This window comes from Xenopus laevis, chromosome 4S (assembly GCF_017654675.1).
Source record: "Xenopus laevis strain J_2021 chromosome 4S, Xenopus_laevis_v10.1, whole genome shotgun sequence".
In the NCBI taxonomy this organism is placed as follows: domain Eukaryota; kingdom Metazoa; phylum Chordata; class Amphibia; order Anura; family Pipidae; genus Xenopus; species Xenopus laevis.
This window is the reverse complement of record NC_054378.1, coordinates 100809066-100832324: the sequence shown is the minus strand read 5'-3', so window position 1 is coordinate 100832324 and position 23259 is coordinate 100809066. Positions and strand designations below refer to the sequence as shown.

The window sequence follows — 23259 nt, the reverse complement described above, 5'->3', positions numbered from 1 at the left end:
TTATTATTATTAGCAGCAATAGCATGTTGAAAGGGGCATGCTGTTATCTGCTGGATATCAAAGTCCCTTTGAGGTCCAAAATTTTTTCAGAATCCCGCTACCAGTTACAGGATGGGGGAGAACATCAGAAATTGAGACTTCCCGTGAGCCTCAAATAAATGTTTATTTAATTTTTATTTTGACCTTCAACTTGTGCTTCAGTCTTTGTCAAGGATACTAAATAAGCATTCTCACCAAATCTCACTAATAGGTGACCCTGGCTGCTGTATCTTCAGGCCCCTCCACAGTTTAGGAACCACTGTTCTAGAGCGTGCAGCAACAGTAAAATAGCATTATCCACATTTCTGTGATCATTTTATTATACCTTGATGGTGCTAAATCAGAGAACAGCTTCTCTGTTAATTATTACACCATGTTTGGCAACACCAAAGTTCCAGAAATCAGTTCACAGAACTTGCCAGATCAAGTGTTTAGTGGGGTATTTTATAGTATTTAGTGCGTAATCATTTTTACCATTTATAAGCACATTGCATTCTTCTTTAATCAGTTTTTGTTTTGTTTTCAGGGAAGCTGCCATCTAATTGGAACTGTTCAGGTCTCAACCTTGCCCTTTGTGCCGTAAATCTGGCCGAATGTGCTGGCAACAAGATCTCACCAACTTTACTTTCAGAAATCCACCTCACAACAGCCATTCAAATGAAAACCAGTTTCCCAACTAGATTCCGCTTTCTCACTGTAAGTCTCAAAGTTTTATTTGAATACAAAATTAGAAGAAAAACATAAAAAAAAGAAACTTCCTTTGTATTTTAACAGTGACCTGGAACAAAACTGTAATAGTCAGAATGGTTCTGCTTCAACCCACTTTGTGATAGCATAGCCCTCTGCTCTAAGATGATGTCAAATATTTTATTCTTATGGTGGACCTGTAAATATATATACCCATATGTATATACTACCTCTCTGAAACATTAATATTTTGTTACTTATCCACTGTATTTTCCAGTCCATTCCAGTTTTCTGTTTTTGGGCTATAAATGCCCACACCTAATTCACAATTTAATTTCAGAACAGTATGTATGTAGACATTAACTTTTATAATGCACACAGGCATATTTCCTTGGATGTGCACAAAATGCTTCTTCTGAGGAAACCATTCCTGACCCTATGCAATGGCTTGCACACCCTTTGGGGAAATACTTTTTCATCTATTCTAACTGGGCACTGAAGAGTGCAGCTAAAGACTCTCTTTACACCTCTTCAAGAAACCCAGGTACGTTATTGCACAGTTAATAACTGCGTATTCATGTACATACATGTATACAGTTGGCATGCAAGTCAGCTGTAATAGTTCTCATTAGGTTGATATAGCTTTTACATAATAGCACAGGCTACTTCAAGTATATGCAACTGCATATATTGTTCAAATTCTAAATCCCAAAGATGAACTGATAGTTAGTACTGAAAATCGTCCTGCATCTATAGCACAGGTGTAGCATGAGTGTCAATGTATTGTATTGAATTTAAACAAGGAAAGTCTAGTTAAATTGCATTGTCAGGTGACAGTAGACTCCAGAGGCAGAGTGAGCTGCAGGGCCTGAAATAGAACTGTTACTAGATTGCTGTATACATTTAGTTAATATTTTAGGATCATATAGAGATCCATTTGTAATCTTGTATTTTAACACTTAGAAGTGGAAACGTTTGACTGACCCCTTTAATTTCTGCAATGCAGCCGATCCAGTTACACAGATTCATCGTGCTTTTTGCGAGTCTTTGTTGGAAAAAGCAATGTACACCATGGCAAAACCAGAAACCAGTAAAGCAGCCTCTGAAGAAGAGAGTTGGTAGGTATTTAGCTTCAAGTGGAAATAAGCAATTTTAAGGGGGTAGCAAAGCACTGTGAAAAATGACTAAGAGACAGGTATTGGGCATAGAAATTCTCTCTATTAGTTTGGTTACAGACTTTTTGGTAGCATATGGGCAATAAAGGCAATAAAAGGATTTCTACCATCCAGACATTCTTTTTATTGGTTCCCTGTTTATTGCAAATGTGGAAATATGTTACAGAAAGTGTTTAATCTCCAAGAGGAAACCTGCCTCCAATTAGAGGGAATTTTGTATTTTTATTAAATTATTTGTTACCTAAACTGTATTTTTTTTCTAGTGAGTTTTCCAGAGCTCAAGAATATTTGAAACTTCTAAGTGGGCTTGCAGATTCCGTGGGGAACATTGCCTCTCTTCCCCTCAGTGGATCTTCTCCCATGTCCTCGGCAGGTAAAGCTTGTTTGATAGCCAAGTTGAAACTAAAATAGTAAAGTGGTAGACATCTGTTTGCATAATGTAAGTGCATAACTGTTCCAGGTATTTTCCACTGCAACAGTTTGCTGTACTGTTACACATTTTATGCAGTGCATTCAAATATAAACAAGATATTTAAGAAATAGAGCAATTCATCCATATAATATATTAAAGGCTCACCTCCCTGCTCTCAAACATTTTACAATTTAGATGCATAAAAGTAAACGTGTGAGGTAAATATTACAGTACAATCTTGGAGTGTAAAATAGCCAGCAGCAAAAAAAATCCTGCTCTGCTTGAGCTGTCTCTGACAACTATAAGTGAATTAATTGTGAGCCAGGAATGATGTTTTGTGTCATCAGCTGGCAGTTTGAAGGCTAATTATAAGTTTGGCAGAAGACAGAAGTATGTTACTTGTATTTTGTTTGTGTACGCCACCTTCCAAGAGAAGTAGAGGCAGCTATATCAGCACAGAGTAATACCCTTGCCTTCAGTGGAGATTTTACTTGGCCCCACAGTAAATTAATTTTCAGGCCCACAACATATCCAGAGTTTTACCAATATATGTTGAAATCGCTCATTATTTGGGTCTGCTCATGGGGCCCCCTATACCTCCTGGGCCCCCCCCCTGCAGCCGCAGGGTCTGCTTCCTCTGTAGTTACACCCCTGCTTGTCTTTGTTATATCTTTGTTTCTATAATTAATTGCATTTTGTTGGGATCTTTTTTCTCTTTTTTTTTTGATAAATATACACCATATAACGAGACCTACATTTATGTACAGATCCTATCTGTCGCTGGTGGTACTCTGTATCTTCCATGGCTATTGGCTGGTTACAAGGGGATGATTCTGTGGTGAAATCACACTTTGCAGAAGTAGAAAGAATTCCTAAGCTCCTTGACTCTGAGTAAGTACCATTCCCATAACCTGCTCGGCAATCTGTAGCCATTCAAGAATCTGGGTATTCACCATTCAAGAATTATGGAAACAATTATTTTTTTGGGCACATGCCTGGCTTTTAAATAACATAAAGATTGTTTAGAAGGGGTTGTATTTAAGGACTTCCCTAAGCGTTAAAGAATAGGTTCAACAGCTAGTTGTATCATTTTATTTAAAAAAAATAGCTCTAGAGCCTTATGTCATCAAATCCTAATAACAGTGTTGATTTTTATAGTAACCCTCTGGTGAAAGCAGTGATCCATGTGTGCCGAGCCATGCAAGCAGCTGTACTTGGTAAATGTGATGGCCAGCAGAGCTCATTCTATCACTGTGAGAAAGCCAGCACATTCTTGTGGAACAGTCTGAATATGAGCAGCACCGGCAACACAAATCTCAACAAGGTGACTTTTCTGTATTTATTTTTCCTAGATATATATATTTTTTTATTTATTGCTTTTATTGGTTTTCATTATAACCAATAATAAATTCAATAAAATATAACATATAATCAGCTGCTTGTGTATCATTTACCGGTAACTCTGTGCATCGTTTCATAGAAATCGTCCATGTGTATCTAGTCACCTCTTGTGACTTCATGAGTTATCCTATATCAGTCTTGCCATCTTGCAGCTGTACAAAAGGGGAAAGGGGGAGGAACGGGAGACAGAAAAGTTTCCTGGGTATATTTAACACGTATCCTCAAATCTGCTGCTCTGGCATTAAAGGGGTGGTTCACCTTTAAGTTAACTTTAATATATTATAGAATGGCCAATTCTAAGCAACTTTTCAATTTGTATTCATTATTTATTTTTTATCGTTTTTGAATTATTTGCCTTCTTCTTCTGACGCTTTCCAGTTTTCAAAAAGGGGTCACTGACCCCATCTAAAAACAAATGCTCCGTAAAGCTACACATGTATTGTTATTTCTACTTTTGATTACTCATCTTTCTATTCAGGTTCTTTCCAATTCATATTCCAGTCTCTTATTCAAATGAATGCATGGTTGCTAGGGTAATTTGGACCCCAGCAACCAGATTCCTGACATTTAAAACTGGAGAGCTGTTGAATACAAAGCTAAATAACTCACAAATTATAAAAAAATCAAAAATCAAAAAAATGATTTTCCGTTGCAAATATGACTCTCTAATCATACTAAAAGTTAACTCAAAGGTGAACAACCCCATTTTAATTAGTTAATGTGCTGTTCTGTTTTTTTCTATTGTCCGTTGAAAATGTTTAAGTAGAACTGTTCTTAATCATACCTTTGAAATTAATCATACCTTTGAAATATATCTGTTCGGTGTAGCCTTGAATGCGAACACATGACAGGTGTAGAGTTCATCGGTACAATATTGGTGTCACCCTTGTGCATTGTTGTTGCATTGCATGTCACCTTGAATTTTGTGCAATGTTTCTTCAGTGCAGTAAGGTGGTTCCAGCTGTCTTCATATATGGCTGTTATGAGATACAGAGGTACTTGGGTCTCCCTGAAGTACAGAATTTATTGCTCAAATAAAGTAATTCTTATTTAAAGGAACAAGAAAAGTTTTTGCCTTCCTCTGGATCAACTAGCAGTTAGCCAGGTTATATATAGATGTAAAAGGTGGAACTTTATGGATGTGTGTTTCTTTTTCAACTTAACTTACTATGTCACTTGCTTGGAAACGTAAATTATATATATTTGTCATGTCACCTGACAGATGAGGAAAATAAATTTTTAGAGGCCCCTTAAAGGCTTCACATAACTATCATAATAAAGATCATTCTAAACACCTATCCCTAGTTAGTGTTTTGGAAATAAAAATTGGAATTCTAAATGCTTCTTTTATTAACACTCTCAATCTCTTATACTTTTAGGTGGTGCAACTTTTAATTTGCGACCTTCTGCTTTCATTGCGCACTTCCTTATGGCAGAAACAGTCCTCCAGTCCAGCAGCTGGAGAATCTATTCATGCACCCACTTCTGTCCTAACAGGATTCCAGCGTGATCTCAGCAGTCTGCGTCGTTTGTCTTTCATCTTTAAACCTGCCCACTGCAAGGTTTGTGTGTGTTATGTAGAAATAGGAGGTTAGGTTAGGTATATCTGATTTATACTGTAATATCAGCTGATCATATGGCATCTCTTTCATTTTAGCTCTTCCTCCATGAAGCCACAGTACGATTGATGGCTGGTGCAAGTCCAACCCGTACACATCAGCTTCTGCAACATAGCTTGCAAAAACGCACAGCACTTGCAAATAAACAAGGTTAGTAATGAAGTCTGTGCGACTACTAAAAGGCATACAATGCCTATAGTGCATGAAAGGGTTTGTTCTCCTTTAAAATATATATTCCTATAAATTGTGTTACACAGTGAGGTACCTACAGGGTTATGAACAAAAGGCTAACCCTAATCCCATATTAAACTTTAAAGCTGTCAAAGTGGCAGAATGCTATGATTGCTTTATAGGGATGTCGCGGACTGTTCGCCCGCGAACTAATTCGCGCGAACATCGACTATTCGCGTTCGGCGAATGTTCGCGAACGTCGCGCGACGTTCGCCAATTTGGGTTCGCCTTAGCTGGCGCTTATTTTTGCCCTCTCACCCCAGACCAGCAGATACATGGCAGCCAATCAGGAAGCTCTCCCTCCTGGACCACCCCCACACCCCCTGGATCACTCCCCTTCCATATATAAACTGAAGCCCTGCAGCGTTTTTTCATTCTGCCTGTGTGTGCTTGGAAGAGCTAGTGTAGGGAGAGAGCTGTTAGTGATTTGAGGGACAGTTGATAGTAACTTTGCTGGCTAGTAATCTACTTGATACTGCTCTGTATTGTAGGGACAGAACTCTGCAGGGATTTGAGGGACATTTTAGGTTAGGTAGCTTTGCTGGCTAGTAATCTACCTTCTACTGCAGTGCTCTGTATGTAGCTGCTGTGGGCAGCTGTCCTGATCTCTCATCTGCATCTGTTCTTCAAACAACTGCCACCTAGCTGTGTGATCTTTTTCACATTCTGTCTAAATATCAATAATAATACCGTCTCCAGAAACACCACCTGAGTGACGTTTTCCAAGCAGCAATAATATATTCCGTATCCACTGCTGTAGTGTATACGTTGCCCTTGCAGGCATTGTTTGCCCAGTCTTTAACCAAGTGCCACCTAGCTGTGTGAGCTTTTTCACATTCCGTGTCCAGAAACATCACCTGAGTGACGTAGTGTGATTTCTGCCCTTTACAGCACAAAACGCAGCGCTGTGTCAACAATGGATTTTTCAGATACATTTTTGCCCTTGATCCCCCTCTGGCATGCCACTGTCCAGGTCGTTGCACCCTTTAAACAACTTTAAAATCATTTTTCTGGCCAGAAATGTCTTTTCTAGCTTTTAAAATTCGCCTTCCCATTGAAGTCTATGGGGTTCGCGACGTTCGCGAACTATTCGCATGTTTTGTCGCAAGTTCGCGAATATGTTCGCGAACATTTTTTCCGCCGTTCGCTACATCCCTATTGCTTTAAGGGAAACTCCACACAAACATAACTTGAGTTTTTTGAAAAGTAAACATAATTTCAAGCAACTTTGTAATATACATCAATTAAAAAATATGCAGACTTTTCATGATTTTTAATGGTTTGGAACAGTTCCCTAAGCCCTAGCCCCCTGCTCTCCTGCAGATCTGACTACTTTGCTGAGCTGACTGACTACTGTTACTTTGTATCAGCAACCATCTGTCCTCAGCCTGCATCCTCCAAACCCCACAATTCCCTGCACATGTGATTTCAATAAGGAACAGAACATCACAGTGCAATGCATTGTGGGTTATGTAGTTCCTGCATGCTGTCTGTAAGCTGTGGAGAAGTTGTTACAATTTGTAACATCAGTGTTTAGTCCCTCCTTCCCTGGCAGGATTTCAAATGATGCAGAAAGAGAAGAACTGTTAAAACAGCTGGATTTCAGCATAGAAAATGGCATTTATTTATACTTTTTGAAGGCAACTGCAATGGGTATATTAGGGGTTTCTGTGTTATGCGGGCCTCTTTATTAAATTTTGGTTTGGAAGCCGGAGTTCTCCTTTAAGAAGATGAATATTGGTCTCTGGGTTTCTCTGTACACTTACAATAGTTGCTTAAAGAGCACTTTTTTGGAAGTAAGGAACAGACATGACTAGTGCCTACAGTAACTGTATGCACACATTTGCTAAATATATCTAGATCTGCATGTCTCATGGCCCCCCAGAGAGGAAATTATGGGGATAGAATACTTGTTTTTGTTTAGTTATGCATCAAAAGAAAGACGTGACTTCTTTCTCTATCTCTTCTAGATTGGATGTAAAATTATATATCACATTATTTGCATTTATTTTACTAGTTTGTTTTTCTGCCAACAGGTGACCTGGACTCATTACCTGGGCAACGGGAGAGAGCTACAGCTATTCTTCTGGCCTGTCGACACCTACCACTTTCATTCCTATCATCCCCTGGGCAGAGAGCAGTCATGCTTGCCGAAGCTGCCCGAACTCTTGAGAAAGTGGGCGACCGTCGCTCTTACCACGATTGTCAGCAAATGATGGTAAAGCTGAGTGGCGGTACTGCTATGGCAGCCTCCTGAAAAGGACACACACCTGGACCTGTCCTAAAAGACATCAGCTTTTTTTCCAGCTGTCTGGGTTGAACAAATCCAATGTTTTAAGAGGTTTAAATCCCAGAGACTTCATGGCTCAATGGGGTTTTTCAATGATGTCAACTGTACAGTCTCAATAAGGGATCTCCTCCAGGATAGTAAAGAGAAATTGAAGCAGACCATGCTTTGCTTTGAAATATACATTTTCTGAGCATCACACCTTGATACTATTCAAGTCTCTTTTTTTTTTTATATAGTTCACCTCGTTCTCAGGGTACATGTAATATAGTGCTTTTTTTTTTAGCCCTTGCTTCTGCAGGCTCTTAGCAATGGGATTACTAAAGTAATATTTCTTTCCCATTTGCTACTGCTACATTTAAGGTATTTTCAACTGTCACACTGATATGTCTTACATCAAAGCTCTACTCACACATAACATGTAGTTGTAGTATACCGATCCCTCAGTTAACATGTACCCAAGCTAGCAGAATGAACTTAAGATCAGGACATAAAACACCTGTCTTTCTCTGCCAAAGAGCCTTACATTTAAAATATCCAGATCTCCTATTTAACACCAACTTATTTCACTTCCAGACCTAACGTTATGCACAGATCTTGCCTTCCTCTTCCTTGTTTATGAGTCTGGTGCAGTTGGTGTAGAGGCTCAAGTATTAAATGCTGAGCATGTTACTATTTCCTGTTCAAATACCATAAGGGGAAAAAAAAACATATTCCTTGAGAAAATAAAACTGCTTTGTAAAAAAGATAAAAAATAGACGCTGAAACCCTGGATTGTTATTTCAAATAATTTATATCATTCCTGCTCAGCCCATTCGCTACAGATGGGCTGGTTAACCCTTTAAGTGCCAGGGCACTGGGATCAGTATGTACTTCATTAATAGACATGTTGAATGGCATAGATCAAAGCATAGTCTTGTAATGTAAAATTATGGAGTTGGCAGTCCCTGACAGCTCATACCATAGAATGTTTTTTTTTTTTTTTACAACAGTCAAGCGGTTAAAGAAACTGCTATGAAAGCTGCTTGTAAATGTTGACACTATTCTGGTCCTGACTTTGTTGCTGCTCCTTTATGTTGGCACTATTCTATTCTGTCCTGGCTTTCTTGAGCCCTTTAAGGCACTCATCTAAAAAGCTAGTGGGAACGCTTGGATATGTGCCTTGTTCTGATATATAAATATATATATATATATATATATATATATATATATATATATATATATATATACTTCAGCTCTTAGTGCTTTAGTATTGAAATTGGAAATATTTTTCCCATGTAAAATGTGTTAATTTTTGGTATAGAAAAATGGATTAATATGGCAAAGCAGGCAGCAGTTTTGCTTGAGTAAAATCTCATTGAGTAATATTCCTTTAAATAAGAATGGTAATGGTACATAATTGTTACTGATTTTAAAGAAAGGAGACTGCTGTATTTTAATGTAGTTAATTTAAAACATAATAGCTTGTGTGTAAAGTTCCAAGATGCTTATTCACCTTCTGCTTTGGTTATGCTTTAATGGACCCCATATATTCCTTGGGAGCTATCTGGCTCATTACTTTCTGCAACGAGTTTGGAGAGTACTTGGCTCACTTGCATCATCACTTGTATGTAAATAACTCTTTCATGTATTTATTTTTTTAAATAAATGTACATGATACACCCTATTCACACAATTGGAGATTTCCAACCTACCTGTCTCAGAATGAAGATTTTAGAAACTATCTCGAACAAAATTGGGCAAATTATATTGACGATAATTTAACACACTGGGGATAATAAAAACTTCTTTGGGCCACTGCTAAACCAGTGTTACGGGGTCACATTATATCATATCTGATTAAGCGGAAAAAGTAATTTGCTGAAAGATATCAATTATTACAAAAGAAGCTCACACAGGCATGCAAACATTTTAAATTCACTAACTCACCGACGGACAAAAAGAAATACACGATACATCTGTAGTATTAGGGTCTTCAAAGGTAAATGATTACTCACCACAATAGGGAAGTGGCCCTCAGCAAGGGAGTGGACAAACCGAAAAACCAATTAGGAGCAGGCACTCAAAGAAGGCATACTTCCACCAGGTCAATCGTTCAAAGTAAAGAAAGTTTGTGTCCACAGCCTTACGCGTTTCGTGTCATCAACACTTAATCATACACGGACACAAAGGCACTTTTCGACACTTTATTGACAGAGCAAATGCAACACAAACTGAGTCATACAGCAAATAGATTTTATCGATGGGGGAACAAATCAGGGAAATTATTAGCAAATATAGTTAAAAGACAACAGTGAAATACAATCATTCAGAAACTGAAAACACCCATGGGATGGGCTCGGGACACACAAGACATAACTAAAATAATGGCAGAATATTTTAAAAACCTTTACCAATAGTCGTCTGATGCTCCAGAGAACGGTCTTAAATTTCTGCAAGATGCCCATTTGAAATAAATTGACAGTCCAAGATAGGCTGCTGGGCTGCTTAGGGATCGTCATAAATTATCAAAACAGCACAAGTCAAATAATATCTGCCAGACGCTGATACAGCAAGGCTGATTAATAATCAGAATATACAAACTGCACTGGGTCCTGTGTTGTCATGTAATCTAATGTGAATTTTATAGTTTTTGTATTGTTTAATACAAACTTTCTCCAACTCTGCAGAACCAGTGGCAGCAGCAAAATAATATTCCAAATAGAATCCCAGTTTATCTGTTAAAATCTGGCTCCATGATCTTTGTCCCTGGAGCTGGAGTTGGAAACATTAAAGGGGATTTAAAGGCAAAAATAAAATCCAATACAAATCTACACAGTCGCCGACTGCTTTACACGGAAACAAAGCTGCTTGAGTTCTGAAAGGCTGGAAAGTAAGGCGAGGGCTCCCCCTGCTGTTCACAAGTATGATTGTTTCCCTGCTCAGCAGTTATGGACCGTCTGACAATTCCTATCCACAGCAGTAAATGAAGGGAGAATTTCACTTCATACAGTCAGGTTTCTTATAAAAACAGTACACACTTTTTAATATTGGAGATAGATTTCTTTTTCATTAAAGAAAGTAAAAATGGTATCTTATTTTTTTGCCTTTACATGCCCTTTAAATCAGAATTTACTAAGGTTAGCTATACTAACTTGAAACGTGGTTTGTTCTAGATAATTAGCTATGAATACATTGACAACGGAATTTTCTTTTATGTACCTCCAAATTTCCTTTGTTGTTATTTATTTCATGTTGTTTGAAAACTAAATAAACACATTTGTTAAAAAAATAAAATGGACATGATACTATGCCTCAGCAAGGAGGGGTAGTACTGCTGTTTGACCCTGTGAATAAGAATTGTATATTCCTTATAAACACAAGTTGGAGATATGTGGCATATTTTGTTTTTATTTTTTTTAAAAAAATTCTAGAATAAACTGACATTTTGTAAGATGAGGACCGTTGAACGTGTTTAACCAATTGCTTGACTACTACTTTTTTTTTTACTTTACAAAGATAATTTTTTTAAAAAATATTTTGCATGTAATGGAATGTTCAGATGAAAAAAAGACTAACATGTTTGGGTTTTTGCAGTGCAACTTCATCATTTACTGCTTTTTTCTCTGCATCTTGTTAGCCTTACATAACATCCTATCATACCATAGGGCCGTTGTGGTGCTGTAGTAATAGTCTTCAAGATTCAGGTACAATACTTAGGAACAGTACTTAGGGGCAGATTTATCAAGGGTCGAATTTCGAGGGTTAAAAAACCCTCAAAGTAAAATCCTTCGAATTCAAATATTTTAGGATTTTAGCGCAAAAGCTTCGATCGAATAAAAATCATTCAATCGAACGATGAAATTGTTCGAATCGAACGATTTTAAGCGATCGATCAAAGGATTTTTATTCGACCTAAAAAAAACGTAGAAAAATGCTGGGGAATGTCTCCATAGGCTAACATTGCACCTCGGTAGGTTTAAAGTGGCGAAGTATAAAGTCGAAGTATTCTTTAAAGAGACAGTACTTCGCGATTCGAATCATTACATTCGATCGAATTTGACCAATTCGATGGTCGAAGTACCCAAAAAAATACTTCGAAATTCGAATATTTTTGCATTCAAATTATTCACTCAAGCTTATTAAATCTGCCCCACAGTGTACATTTAGCTGGTGCTTCACTTTTTCTCCTTCCTGCTGGAGCGAAGTTCCTGCTGAGACAGATCAGAGGAATATAAATAAGGAGGGTTGCACAAAACTGGCCCAATACCGTGAAAAGAAATACAGTATAAGAAAGACCAGCATGGAGGAGATGTGGCTTACTGAGCTACCTGGTTTGAGGTAAGTGCAGCTAATAAAAATGTAAGATTTAAGAGCCATATAAGAATTTGTTCCAGAGGTTCAAAGGGATCAATTGAGAGGTTTTAGAACAAGAGGAAGGGCCTGTGTTGAACAAATAAGCTATGAGGATTTGGAAAATTACTGGAAAAAACTCTGTTCTATCAAGGGTACCCTTGACCATTCATTTTTGAAAATGATTTATTATGCCAAGACACTTAAAGGGCTAGTTCACTGTTAAATAACTAAAGAGATACTGACACCAGAAAATAAACTTTTTTATATCTATCAAAACATTTTCTTTTGCGATTTATAATTTTGCCTTAAAAGTATTTGCCTGATGCTTTTACATTACCTTTCTTACACCCACTTTCCTCTACGAGGAGCCATTTTTGTGCAGCAGGAGTCCGTTAGCATTAGAAACTCTGACAGGTTTAGAAGGTACAGTCAGACTGACAAAACTGTCAGGTTTAGGAACTTCAAGTAATTATTAACAAAGGCAGAATTATCCGTGAAAAACAATCAACGTTACCTATAGGTAACTTTTAATGCAGATTAATATTTTGAAAAGAGATTTTTTAGAGTCAATATCACTAAGGGGCAGATTTATCAAGGGTCTAAGTCATTTTGACGGAATTTTCGAAGTAAGAAAATTTGAAATTCGAAGTAATTTTGTAAGATACTTTCGACCTTTGTAGGATACTACGACTTCGAATTCGATTTGAAGTAAAATAGTTCGAATATTCCACCATTTGATAATCAAAGTACTGTCTCTTTAAAAAAACTTCGATTTCAATACTTCGCCAAATGAAACCTGCCGAAGTGCTATGTTAGCCTATGGGGACCTTCTAGAGCATTTTTCCAAGTAAAATCATTCGATCGATCGCTGAAATCCTTCAAATCGTTCTTTGATATTCAAAGACGAAAGTATTCCAATTCGATGGTCGAATTTCGGAGTATTTTTAACTTCGAAATTCGACCCTTGATAAATCTGCCCCTTAAAGTATGATGCAGGCATTGATATTTTGAGACACTTTGCAAATGGTCTTCATTTTTTATGGTTTTTCAATTTTATGGTTCAGCAGCTCTCCAGTTTGATAATTCAGCAGCTAACTGGTTGCTAGGGTCTTATTTACCCTAGCAGCCAGGCAATAGTGTGAGCAAGAGATGTGAATATGAATAGGAGAGGGCATAAATAAAACAACAAGTAATAAACGGTATCAGGGGCTCCTGGGGTCAGCAGCCCTCATCTTACTGTTGAAATGAGGCAGAAGAAGAATTCAAATGATTTAAAAAGTATATAAAAGTCATGTAAAACAGCTAGCAAAGCTATGAATAGAGCATTATATAACATAATAAATAAAAAACATGTGTTTACCTTTGTGTTAACTTTTAAAATATTGTAGAGTGATATTGTGGGACAATTTGCAATCGTTTTCATTTTGTATTATTTGTTTTTAAGTAAAGCTTTTTATTCAGCAGATTTCCAGGTTGCAACTTCGGCAATCTGGTTACTAGGATCCAAATAAAAGGAGAGTATAGTCAAGTATAGTGATGAGCAATAATTTTTGACAAGTTTTGCCACGAAAATGATGCCCTTCGACTGTAATCAGTGTAAAAAATTGTTGCGCGTCAAAAATGTTGTTGCCCATAGACTTCAATGCATTTTGGTGAATATTGCTTTTTCGCAAACTTTTGGTGAAGCGAAACGGGTCACATTCGACCATCACAAGTCCAGTATTAAATATAGTATCTATTACATAGACATAAAGTGTCCCTCAATCAATCAACACCAGCTCAAGTAGCCTCAATCCATTTTCATCATCCCCCTCCCCCAAAATCACATTACAACCAAGTATAGATGTATAAAACCATAATAAAATATCTGAGCTTGATTGTAGTCTCTCTCTCTCTCTCTCTCTCTCTCTCTCTCTCTCTCTCTCTCTCTCTCTCTCTCTCTCTCCCCCCCCCCCCATTAGAAATCACGGGGCCCCCGTACAAAAAAATTTTTGGCTCGCTGCTGCTGAATGCCCCTTATTAGCAAGAACATGCCAGTCTGTGTTGGGCCAATGCCTCTTCTCTTCCTCCTCTTTATTGGCACCACACCAGCCTCACTGACCTGTGAGAATGAGTCTGAAAAGACAAAGGGAATGCAGCATTACCTTCCTCTTCCTTCACCCGTTGGCCTGTGGAATAGGCATGAACGAATGCCTGGCTGGAGCAAGCCCCACCTGCAGGACCGGAACTAGGGGTAGGCAGAGTAGGCACGTGCCTAGGGCGCAAAGCTGAGGGGGCGCTAGGCACTTACCTGCTCTTTCGCCTACCCCATGTCCGGTCCTGTGTCTCCCTGGCTGCAGCTGGTAATTTGCGGAAAAATGCGCTTGCGCGCATGCGCGTAACTTTGCGCAAGCGTGCTGGCACGTAGTTTCACGCATGCGCGATTCAGCACACACTAAGCCGGCACCGTGGCCGGCCAGGTTGCCTAGGGCGCCTGGCCGGGTTGGCCCGGCTCTGCCCACCTGATGCAGAGTCTGCAAGTAGAATGACAATGTAAGATAACATGTAACAGAGGGTCAGCTTAACTTGTCATGTAAAAACAGCAACATGTGCTGCCATTGTACCAATACATGTATAAAGACTGTCCCAAGCGTGCAGGTTATGTAAGAGACAGTTATAGCTAGAGCAGAGTATGTAGAAATTCTACATATGACATCACCTTCCATTTCCTCCAAACATTGGCACTGGTTTTCCACAGCCTCCTTTGGCCTTTCATTAATGTCGGCTGCAGGGGCACTTACCTTTTTGCGCCTGAGGGGGTCCAGGGGGTTCCACGAGGACGGCAGAGAGGGCCAGGACGCTAGCACAGAGAGCCTAACTGCGCTCTCTGCGCTAGAATTCTGCTCTTAAAGTACCAGGAGCAGCATTTTTGCCGTCCCTGGTACATAGTGGGGCACTGCCGGCTGAGGCGACAGCCTCAACTCGCCTCATTGGCGAAGCACCCCTGGTCGGCTTGCAGGACAAGGCTTCACCATCTGCAGAGTTTAAAAGCAGAAACTAAAGGTTAGATAACATACAACAGAGAGCCAACTTTCTCGAGACTAAAAAAAATAAATAAAAAATTATGTGTAATTACTAGCCAATCCATGCAGTTTACATGACAAACAGTTTAGGTGAGAGCAGAGATACAATAAGCACTATCATTAAAAAAAGAGCCTATGAAATTACTTTCCTCTTTCTCTGCCCACTGGCTCAGAAAGACCACCTCATGAAGAACCCCGTGTGGGTTCGAAACGTTGAGTTAAAATAAAGATTTTTCTGTTTTTTGCACAAAGAAACCCTGTGAGTGTCACAATCTTTTACTATTCGCATATTTTTCTTGCGGCATCCAGGTAATAACGCTGTTTACAGTGTGCTCCACATTGTTCCATATATACTGTATATCCTGACGACGGTTCGTTGAGAGCCGAAACGTGTTGATTACCATGTACGAATAAAAATCTTTGATATACTATTGAGGGCCGTGGCCGTGACTGCTTTCATGAACTGTTGTTGATATTTGGAATAGTACCCGGCAATTAACCATTTGAATGGTGAGTGTTGAGGGCAGAATGAGGATGTAAAGCCAATCTATACAACCAGGAGATCAAGTGAGTGCAGAGAATCAGTCTATATGGACAAATTAACACTGGAAAGCATAATTAAACATCATGCAAAGCATTACAGGACAGACACAGTGACAAGTTACAAAATCAATGTGTTGTACCAGTAAGCTCTTGTGCAACATCATGAATTAGGCCAGGCTGAAATCTGAAGATATATCCCTCCAGAAAAGGTTTGTTTGGAATGAACACAGTGGAGTAACTCGATGCTACTGGGCCCCACAGCAAATTAATGTTAGGGCCCCCAACATTTACAGAGGTTGTCCTGTTTTACCAATATACAGGTATATTGACATTTCTCATTAATTAGGGCCTCATAGGCCCCCCTATACCTCCTGGGCCCCCTGCAGCCACAGGGTCTGCTTCCTCTGTAGTTATGCCCCTGGTTATACATCTGAATCTATCTATCTATCTATCTATCTGTCTTTAATCTATCATCTATCTATCTCTATGACAAATATTCATATGAAGAAGCAATTTGCTGGGTTGGTATGGCTAATTCACTTTCTTTTTATAACTCTTTATTTAAGTAGTTTTATGAATTTTACACAAATAATAAGTAGGACAAAATAGGAAACATAAGAAAACAGAAAAAAAAACACATAGGAAAAACAAACAAACAAAAAAAAAATTATACAGTTGAGAAACTAAAGTATGCAAGGTTGTGGATATGATTGACTAAATACAATAAAATAGCACAGTGTCATAAGGTTTCACAAGGTGCAGCCCCACTCTACATCAAAGTTTGGAGTATGGTATCTGGGTGAACCAGTCAAAGAGTGATATGGAAGTAGGAGGTGTAGGTCTAAAGTATCGCAGAAAAATTGAAAGGAGGACTTAGTGCAAAGAGGCCCTGATCAAAGAACGTAGTCGTGTCCATTCTCTGCAGTCATAAACTGCGCGTGCTGTGTAGGCGCTCTGGGCCCCTATATTCTGGAAGATCATAGTGATTATGTTGTTGTATGAATGTTGGGAAAATATATACACAACAGAAATGGGACTATAACTCCCTGCCCATGTGACCCCCAACTGCTCAATTATAAATAAATGCTTTGAATGTATAAAAGGCAATATTTATTGTTCAACACTATGCCATGTATCAAATTAAAACCAATTAAAACCAAACTAAGCAGCGCTGCATGTACAAAGGGATCCCTTGTAATAATCTCTAAATGTATCACAGCATAAATAGCAATTAATATGCTGTAATATGAAAGTGGCGTATCTGGAACCAAACCGTAGCGCTCCAATCTTATGCCACAATCTCAATCTGTTGAGAGAGTAAACAGTCCCAGACCATCCGGTATTAATGTTCAATTGGTTGTGGCCAAAGCGTAATACTGAAATGTCCCCAGGTCTAAAATGTGCCAAAGTCACCAAATATATGTGAGGCACCCCTCCAGCGTGAATCTCCTCAAGATATCGGTGTATTAACCCCGTTAAGTGTTAAGGGGGGATGCCGTGTTAACCGGAACCTTCACAAGGCACCCAATCAGGTGTGGGTGGATGCAGATGTTTGGAATAACCAAAGGACGCCTGAGTGGGGTGTCTGCAGATATTGATATCTCCCAGCGTGACCCGCTCAATAAATGTAAAAATATTACCGACCATGCGGAAGTCCGAGAGCAGTCCCACTATGAGTCCTTAAGATGACGTGTAGTAACATCTCCACTGCGGTTCTGTGGCGAACGGTGTGCGGCAGTCCTGGCACTTTAGACCTGTATGAAGGGATCCTCACTTGCTCAGCGCGCGCTGCACCTCGACAGCCGTTTCGCCACAAGCGTGGCTTTGTCAAGAGGTCGGAAAACCGGAAATAGTATGTATTTAAAAGAAACATCATGTGACCGTGAATTCCAGATGCCCTAGACGCTGTTCCAATCAATTGTATCCAATGGTCAATAAGGTTACATGCACCCAGCAATTGGAGCTCCGCAACTTTTGTTGCCAATTGTTTTCCTTAAACGATTTGTAGGTTCCTCATATAGGAAGATCAATGCTGGGTTAGCAATGTAAGTAATAATGGTGGAAGTATACTATTGGATAACTCAATATTATTTCATGGCATCTCGGAAATAAAGGCATAATGATGAAAATCTCATAATAAAGACCAAATAAACAAGGAAATAAATCAATAATGAATAGACCAAATTGAATTAAACAAGATGAAATAAGGCAAAGCACCAAAATATAATAAAGTATAACAAATGAACCTGAAATCAAAACGGAAAGAATAAAAACGAAAAAATAAACAAAAGGAAAATAAAATAAAATAAAATAAAATAAAATAAAAAGAAAAATGAAACAAATGAAAAATTAATTGATAAGGAAATTCCGTGCCCAGGACGACTGGTCTCAGCACATCCAGAGAGGAGAGGGGGGGAGGGGGTTAATTTTGTGAGCATGGCAGGCATTGTCAACCAGTAGTAAGTTCGACAATGCCTTAATGCACTCCTTTTGATTATTGATGAATAAATGCTTGAAAATTTAAATGTCCATTGAGTCCAAATTCTGACTGGACGTGAGATTGCAATTCTTAATATCCCGTATATGTTCGTAAATACGTCTCTTTAGCATCCTTATTGTTTTCCCCACATACATGCTACCACAATGGCAGGTAAATAAGTATACTACAAATGTGGTAGTGCATGATATGTGATGATACATGCACATTGTGGTGCCATTGTGGTAGCACGTATGTGGGAAAAACAATAAGGATGCTAAAGAGACGTATTTACGAACATATACGGGATATTAAGAATTGCAATCTCACGTCCAGTATTGCCAAGCACATATACTGCTCACATAATGGTCAATATTCGGGCTGCTCTTTCCAGGGTATAGATCGTTTACATGGAGACATAAGGGGGGGTGATTTGGAAAACAGATTACTTCAATTGGAGACTTCTTGGATCTTCAGACTCAATACTTATAAGTCAGAATTTGGACTCAATGGACATTTATATTTTCAAGCATTTATTCATCAATAATCAAAAGGAGTGCATTAAGGCATTGTCGAACTTACTACTGGTTGACAATGCCTGCCATGCTCACAAAATTAACCCCCTCCCCCCCCCCTCCTCTCTGGATGTGCTGAGACCAGTCGTCCTGGGCACGGAATTTCCTTATCAATTAATTTTTCATTTGTTTCATTTATTTTATTTTTATTTTTCTTTTCTTTTATTTTATTTTCCTTTTGTTTATTTTTTCGTTTTTATTCTTTCCGTTTTGATTTCAGGTTCATTTGTTATACTTTATTATATTTTGGTGCTTTGCCTTATTTCATCTTGTTTAATTCAATTTGGTCTATTCATTATTGATTTATTTCATTGTTTATTTGGTCTTTATTATGAGATTTTCATCATTATGCCTTTATTTCCGAGATGCCATGAAATAATATTGAGTTATCCAATAGTATACTTCCACCATTATTACTTACATTGCTAACCCAGCATTGATCTTCCTATATGAGGAACCTACAAATCGTTTAAGGAAAACAATTGGCAACAAAAGTTGCGGAGCTCCAATTGCTGGGTGCATGTAACCTTATTTACCATTGGATACAATTGATTGGAACAGCGTCTAGGGCATCTGGAATTCACGGTCACATGATGTTTCTTTTAAATACATACTATACTAAAGTGCCAGGACTGCCGCACACCGTTCACCACAGAACCGCAGTGGAGACGTTACTACACGTCATCTTAAGGACTCATAGTGGGACTGCTCTCGGACTTCCGCATGGTCGGTAATATTTTTACATTTATTGAGCGGGTCACGCTGGGAGATATCAATATCTGCAGACACCCCACTCAGGCGTCCTTTGGTTATTCCAAACATCTGCATCCACCCACACCTGATTGGGTGCCTTGTGAAGGTTCCGGTTAACACGGCATCCCCCCTTAACACTTAACGGGGTTAATACACCGATATCTTGAGGAGATTCACGCTGGAGGGGTGCCTCACATATATTTGGTGACTTTGGCACATTTTAGACCTGGGGACATTTCAGTATTATGCTTTGGCCACAACCAATTGAACATTAATACCGGATGGTCTGGGACTGTTTACTCTCTCAACAGATTGAGATTGTGGCATAAGATTGGAGCGCTACGGTTTGGTTCCAGATACGCCACTTTCATATTACAGCATATTAATTGCTATTTATGCTGTGATACATTTAGAGATTATTACAAGGGATCCCTTTGTACATGCAGCGCTGCTTAGTTTGGTTTTAATTGGTTTTAATTTGATACATGGCATAGTGTTGAACAATAAATATTGCCTTTTATACATTCGAAGCATTTATTTATAATTGAGCAGTTGGGGGTCACATGGGCAGGGAGTTATAGTCCCATTTCTGTTGTGTATATATGTTAAATTGTTGGAGGACACCCCAGCCCATCTGCCCCCACATACATTAGCATTATTGCATTTTGGTGCCCACACTGCACCTATAGTTTGTTGGTGTTGGGAAAATGTTGGAAAAATGATATATCCAATTCGTCCATACCTTATCGTAAGCCGATTTGCTGTGATTATGTATGGCTGACATATATTCCATTCTACGTATGTCTTCCACTTTATCTTGCACTTCAGTCATAGTAGGAGCTAATCTTTGTTTCCACTTTGAACATATAAGTCTCCGAGCCGCTGTTAGTATGTGGTTCATTAACCTTTGATCTGACTTGGGATTCCCCTCGAGGGGTCTACCCAGTATATATATCCAAGGATCAAGTGGTACGTTCCGAAAAAGCACCTTGCTTAAAAGTGTTGACATCTTTTCCCAGTACGGGACGATTACGGGACAATGGCTAATTCACTTTCAATTCTGTTTCCTACACCTTCTCTTATCCGGTAACTGTGTCGGGACATGATGGCTCTGGACCATGCACTGTTAGTCGCTCCCCTGTTACCTGCAAGTGGTCACAGTTTCGCACTATTACAATTTAGGGCCCTTCCTCACAAGCATTTTCCACTGGAACATTAGAGCAAATAAACACATTTGCTAATTGATTCCTGTATATTCTGCTATGCCGTGTTCATGAGCATTCTGAGTTGCGTTTTTCTCCATTTGTGTTTCAGTGTGTTTGTTTAGACGCAACAATTGCAATTTGTTGTTCTTGATGTGTGTTCAGCTGTCAATAGAACAGAGGGTTGTGTTTGGAATGGAAAAAACTGCACTTTGTTGCATTAAAAAATATATGCATAATATATGCATAATATATGCATAACGCAGAAAAAGATGCCCATGTATAAGAGCCCTAAAAGGGGTTGTTCACATTAGAGTTAACTTTTAGTATGATGTAGAGAGTGATATTATGATTTGCAATTGGTTTTCATTGTTTGATATTTGTGGTTTTTGAGTTATTTAATTTTATCCAGCTGCTCTGCAATTCGAGCAATGTGGTTCCTAGGGTCTAGATTACCCTAGCAACCATGCACTGATTTGAAAAAGATACTGGAATATAGCAGAGGCCTGAATAGAAAGATGAGTAATAGAAGAAAAAGACAAACAATTCAAAATCTGTAGCAAATAATTCATGAAGATCGATTGAAAGTAGGGTTGCCACCTGGCTGGTATTTTATAACCCAATGTTATAAATAAGGAAAAAGATAAATATATAGGAAGACCGGTATTGTTTTCCAGAACCCTAATTGAAAGGTTGCTTAGAATAAGCAATGTTAAAACATACTAAAAGTTAAACCATCCCTTTAAACCGATTGCAGGGAAATGCAGCCAAAAAATGCTCATGAGAAAGAGCCATCTACCATTGATTGTTGCGCTGAATTCTGCTGTCAGGGTTAGACCCACAGGGAAACATTCCCACTACTGTTTGTCTGAGAAAAGGGGAGTATCCAGGTCTGGACTCGGATCAAAAACAGGCCCAGGCATTTCAAGTTCAGAGAGGCCCATACAGTGCAAATAAATTGTGAGTGTCTATGGCATCTAATAACATCCCCTATGGCATTTGCCAGAATCTATAAATTGTCAGTCTGGGCCTGCCGGCCTCCTAACTACATCACTGAGAGACACTGACCTTATAGAGAGACACTGGCCTTATAAAGAGACACTGGCCTTATACAGAGACTGAGACATTCACCTTATAGAGAGACACTAACCTTATAGAGAGGCTGAGACACTGACCTTATAGAGAGATACTGACCTTATAGAGAGACTGAGACACTGACCTTATAGAGAGATACTGACCTTATAGAGAGACTGAGACACTGGCCTTATAGAGAGACACTGACCTTATAGAGACACACTGACCTTATAGAGAGAATGAGACACCGACCTTAAAGAGAGACTGAGACACTGACCTTATAGAGAGACACTGACTTGATAGCGAGAGACTGACCTTATAGAGACACTGACCTTAAAGAGACACTGACCTTATAGAGAGACATTGACCTTATAGAGAGACTGAGACACTGACCTTATAGAGAGACACTGACCTTATAGAGAGACACTGAGCTTATAGAGACACTGACCTTATAGAGAGACACTGACCTTATAGAGACACTGACCTTATAGAGAGACTGAGACACTGACCTTATAGAGAGACACTGATCTTATAGAGAGACTGAGACACTGACCTTATAGAGAGATACTGACCTTATAGAGACACTGACCTTATAGAGAGACTGAGACACTGACCTTATAGAGAGACACTGACCTTATAGAGAGACTGAGACACTGACTTATAGAAAGACTGAGACACTGACCTTATAGAGAGACACTGACCTTATAGAGAGACACTGACCTTATAGAGACACTGACCTTATAGAGAGACACTGACCTTATAGAGACACTGACCTTATAGAGAGACTGAGACACTGACCTTATAGAGAGACACTGACCTTATAGAGAGACTGAGACAGTGACCTTATAGAGAGATACTGACCTTATAGAGACACTGACCTTATAGAGAGACTGAGACACTGACTTATAGAAAGACTGAGACACTGACCTTATAGAGAGACACTGACCTTATAGAGAGACACTGACCTTATAGAGAGACTGAGACACTGACCTTATAGAGAGACACTGACCTTTTAGCAATAACTGGAGATTTTCCCAACCACAAGTAACAGAGTAGAGGAAATTACCGCAGGGAAACAAATGCAGGTCAGTCATTTCACCACATTCACATTGTAGTTGTATATCTGCCTTTCCCATAGTCATACAGAGAAATACTGTACCTGTATTGCAAAAGGTGTTACAAATCAGTGGTTCTGTGTTATATGCTGACTGTACATCACATAGGAGCAAGCCATAATGTTTCTCTGCACATGTATTGACCCTTGCCTGACTCATCTGCTCACTGACCTTTGCCGTTTACATTTATCAATGAGGTACAATGCCCCTGTGCTGAAGAGATATTTAACACTTAACCTATATAACTTGTTTTGCTGGACATTTCACATTGAT

General features: G+C 38.9%; 1 protein-coding gene across 3 annotated transcripts in view; it reads left to right on the top strand.

Annotated features, from left to right (window-relative positions):
• The window catches only part of srebf2.S (sterol regulatory element binding transcription factor 2 S homeolog), a 36544-nt gene extending 25255 nt beyond the window's left edge, over positions 1–11289 (top strand). For all 3 annotated transcript variants that reach the window (XM_041561647.1, XM_018261236.2, XM_041561646.1), the window contains 9 exons: positions 566–735; positions 1108–1270; positions 1733–1844; positions 2165–2274; positions 3081–3204; positions 3472–3637; positions 5094–5276; positions 5372–5483; positions 7601–11289. In XM_041561647.1, coding sequence (XP_041417581.1) covers positions 566–735; positions 1108–1270; positions 1733–1844; positions 2165–2274; positions 3081–3204; positions 3472–3637; positions 5094–5276; positions 5372–5483; positions 7601–7821 — 1361 coding nt within the window. In that variant the 3' untranslated portion in view covers positions 7822–11289. The remainder of the gene's footprint in view (positions 1–565; positions 736–1107; positions 1271–1732; positions 1845–2164; positions 2275–3080; positions 3205–3471; positions 3638–5093; positions 5277–5371; positions 5484–7600) is intronic.
• The last annotated feature ends 11970 nt before the right edge of the window (positions 11290–23259 follow it).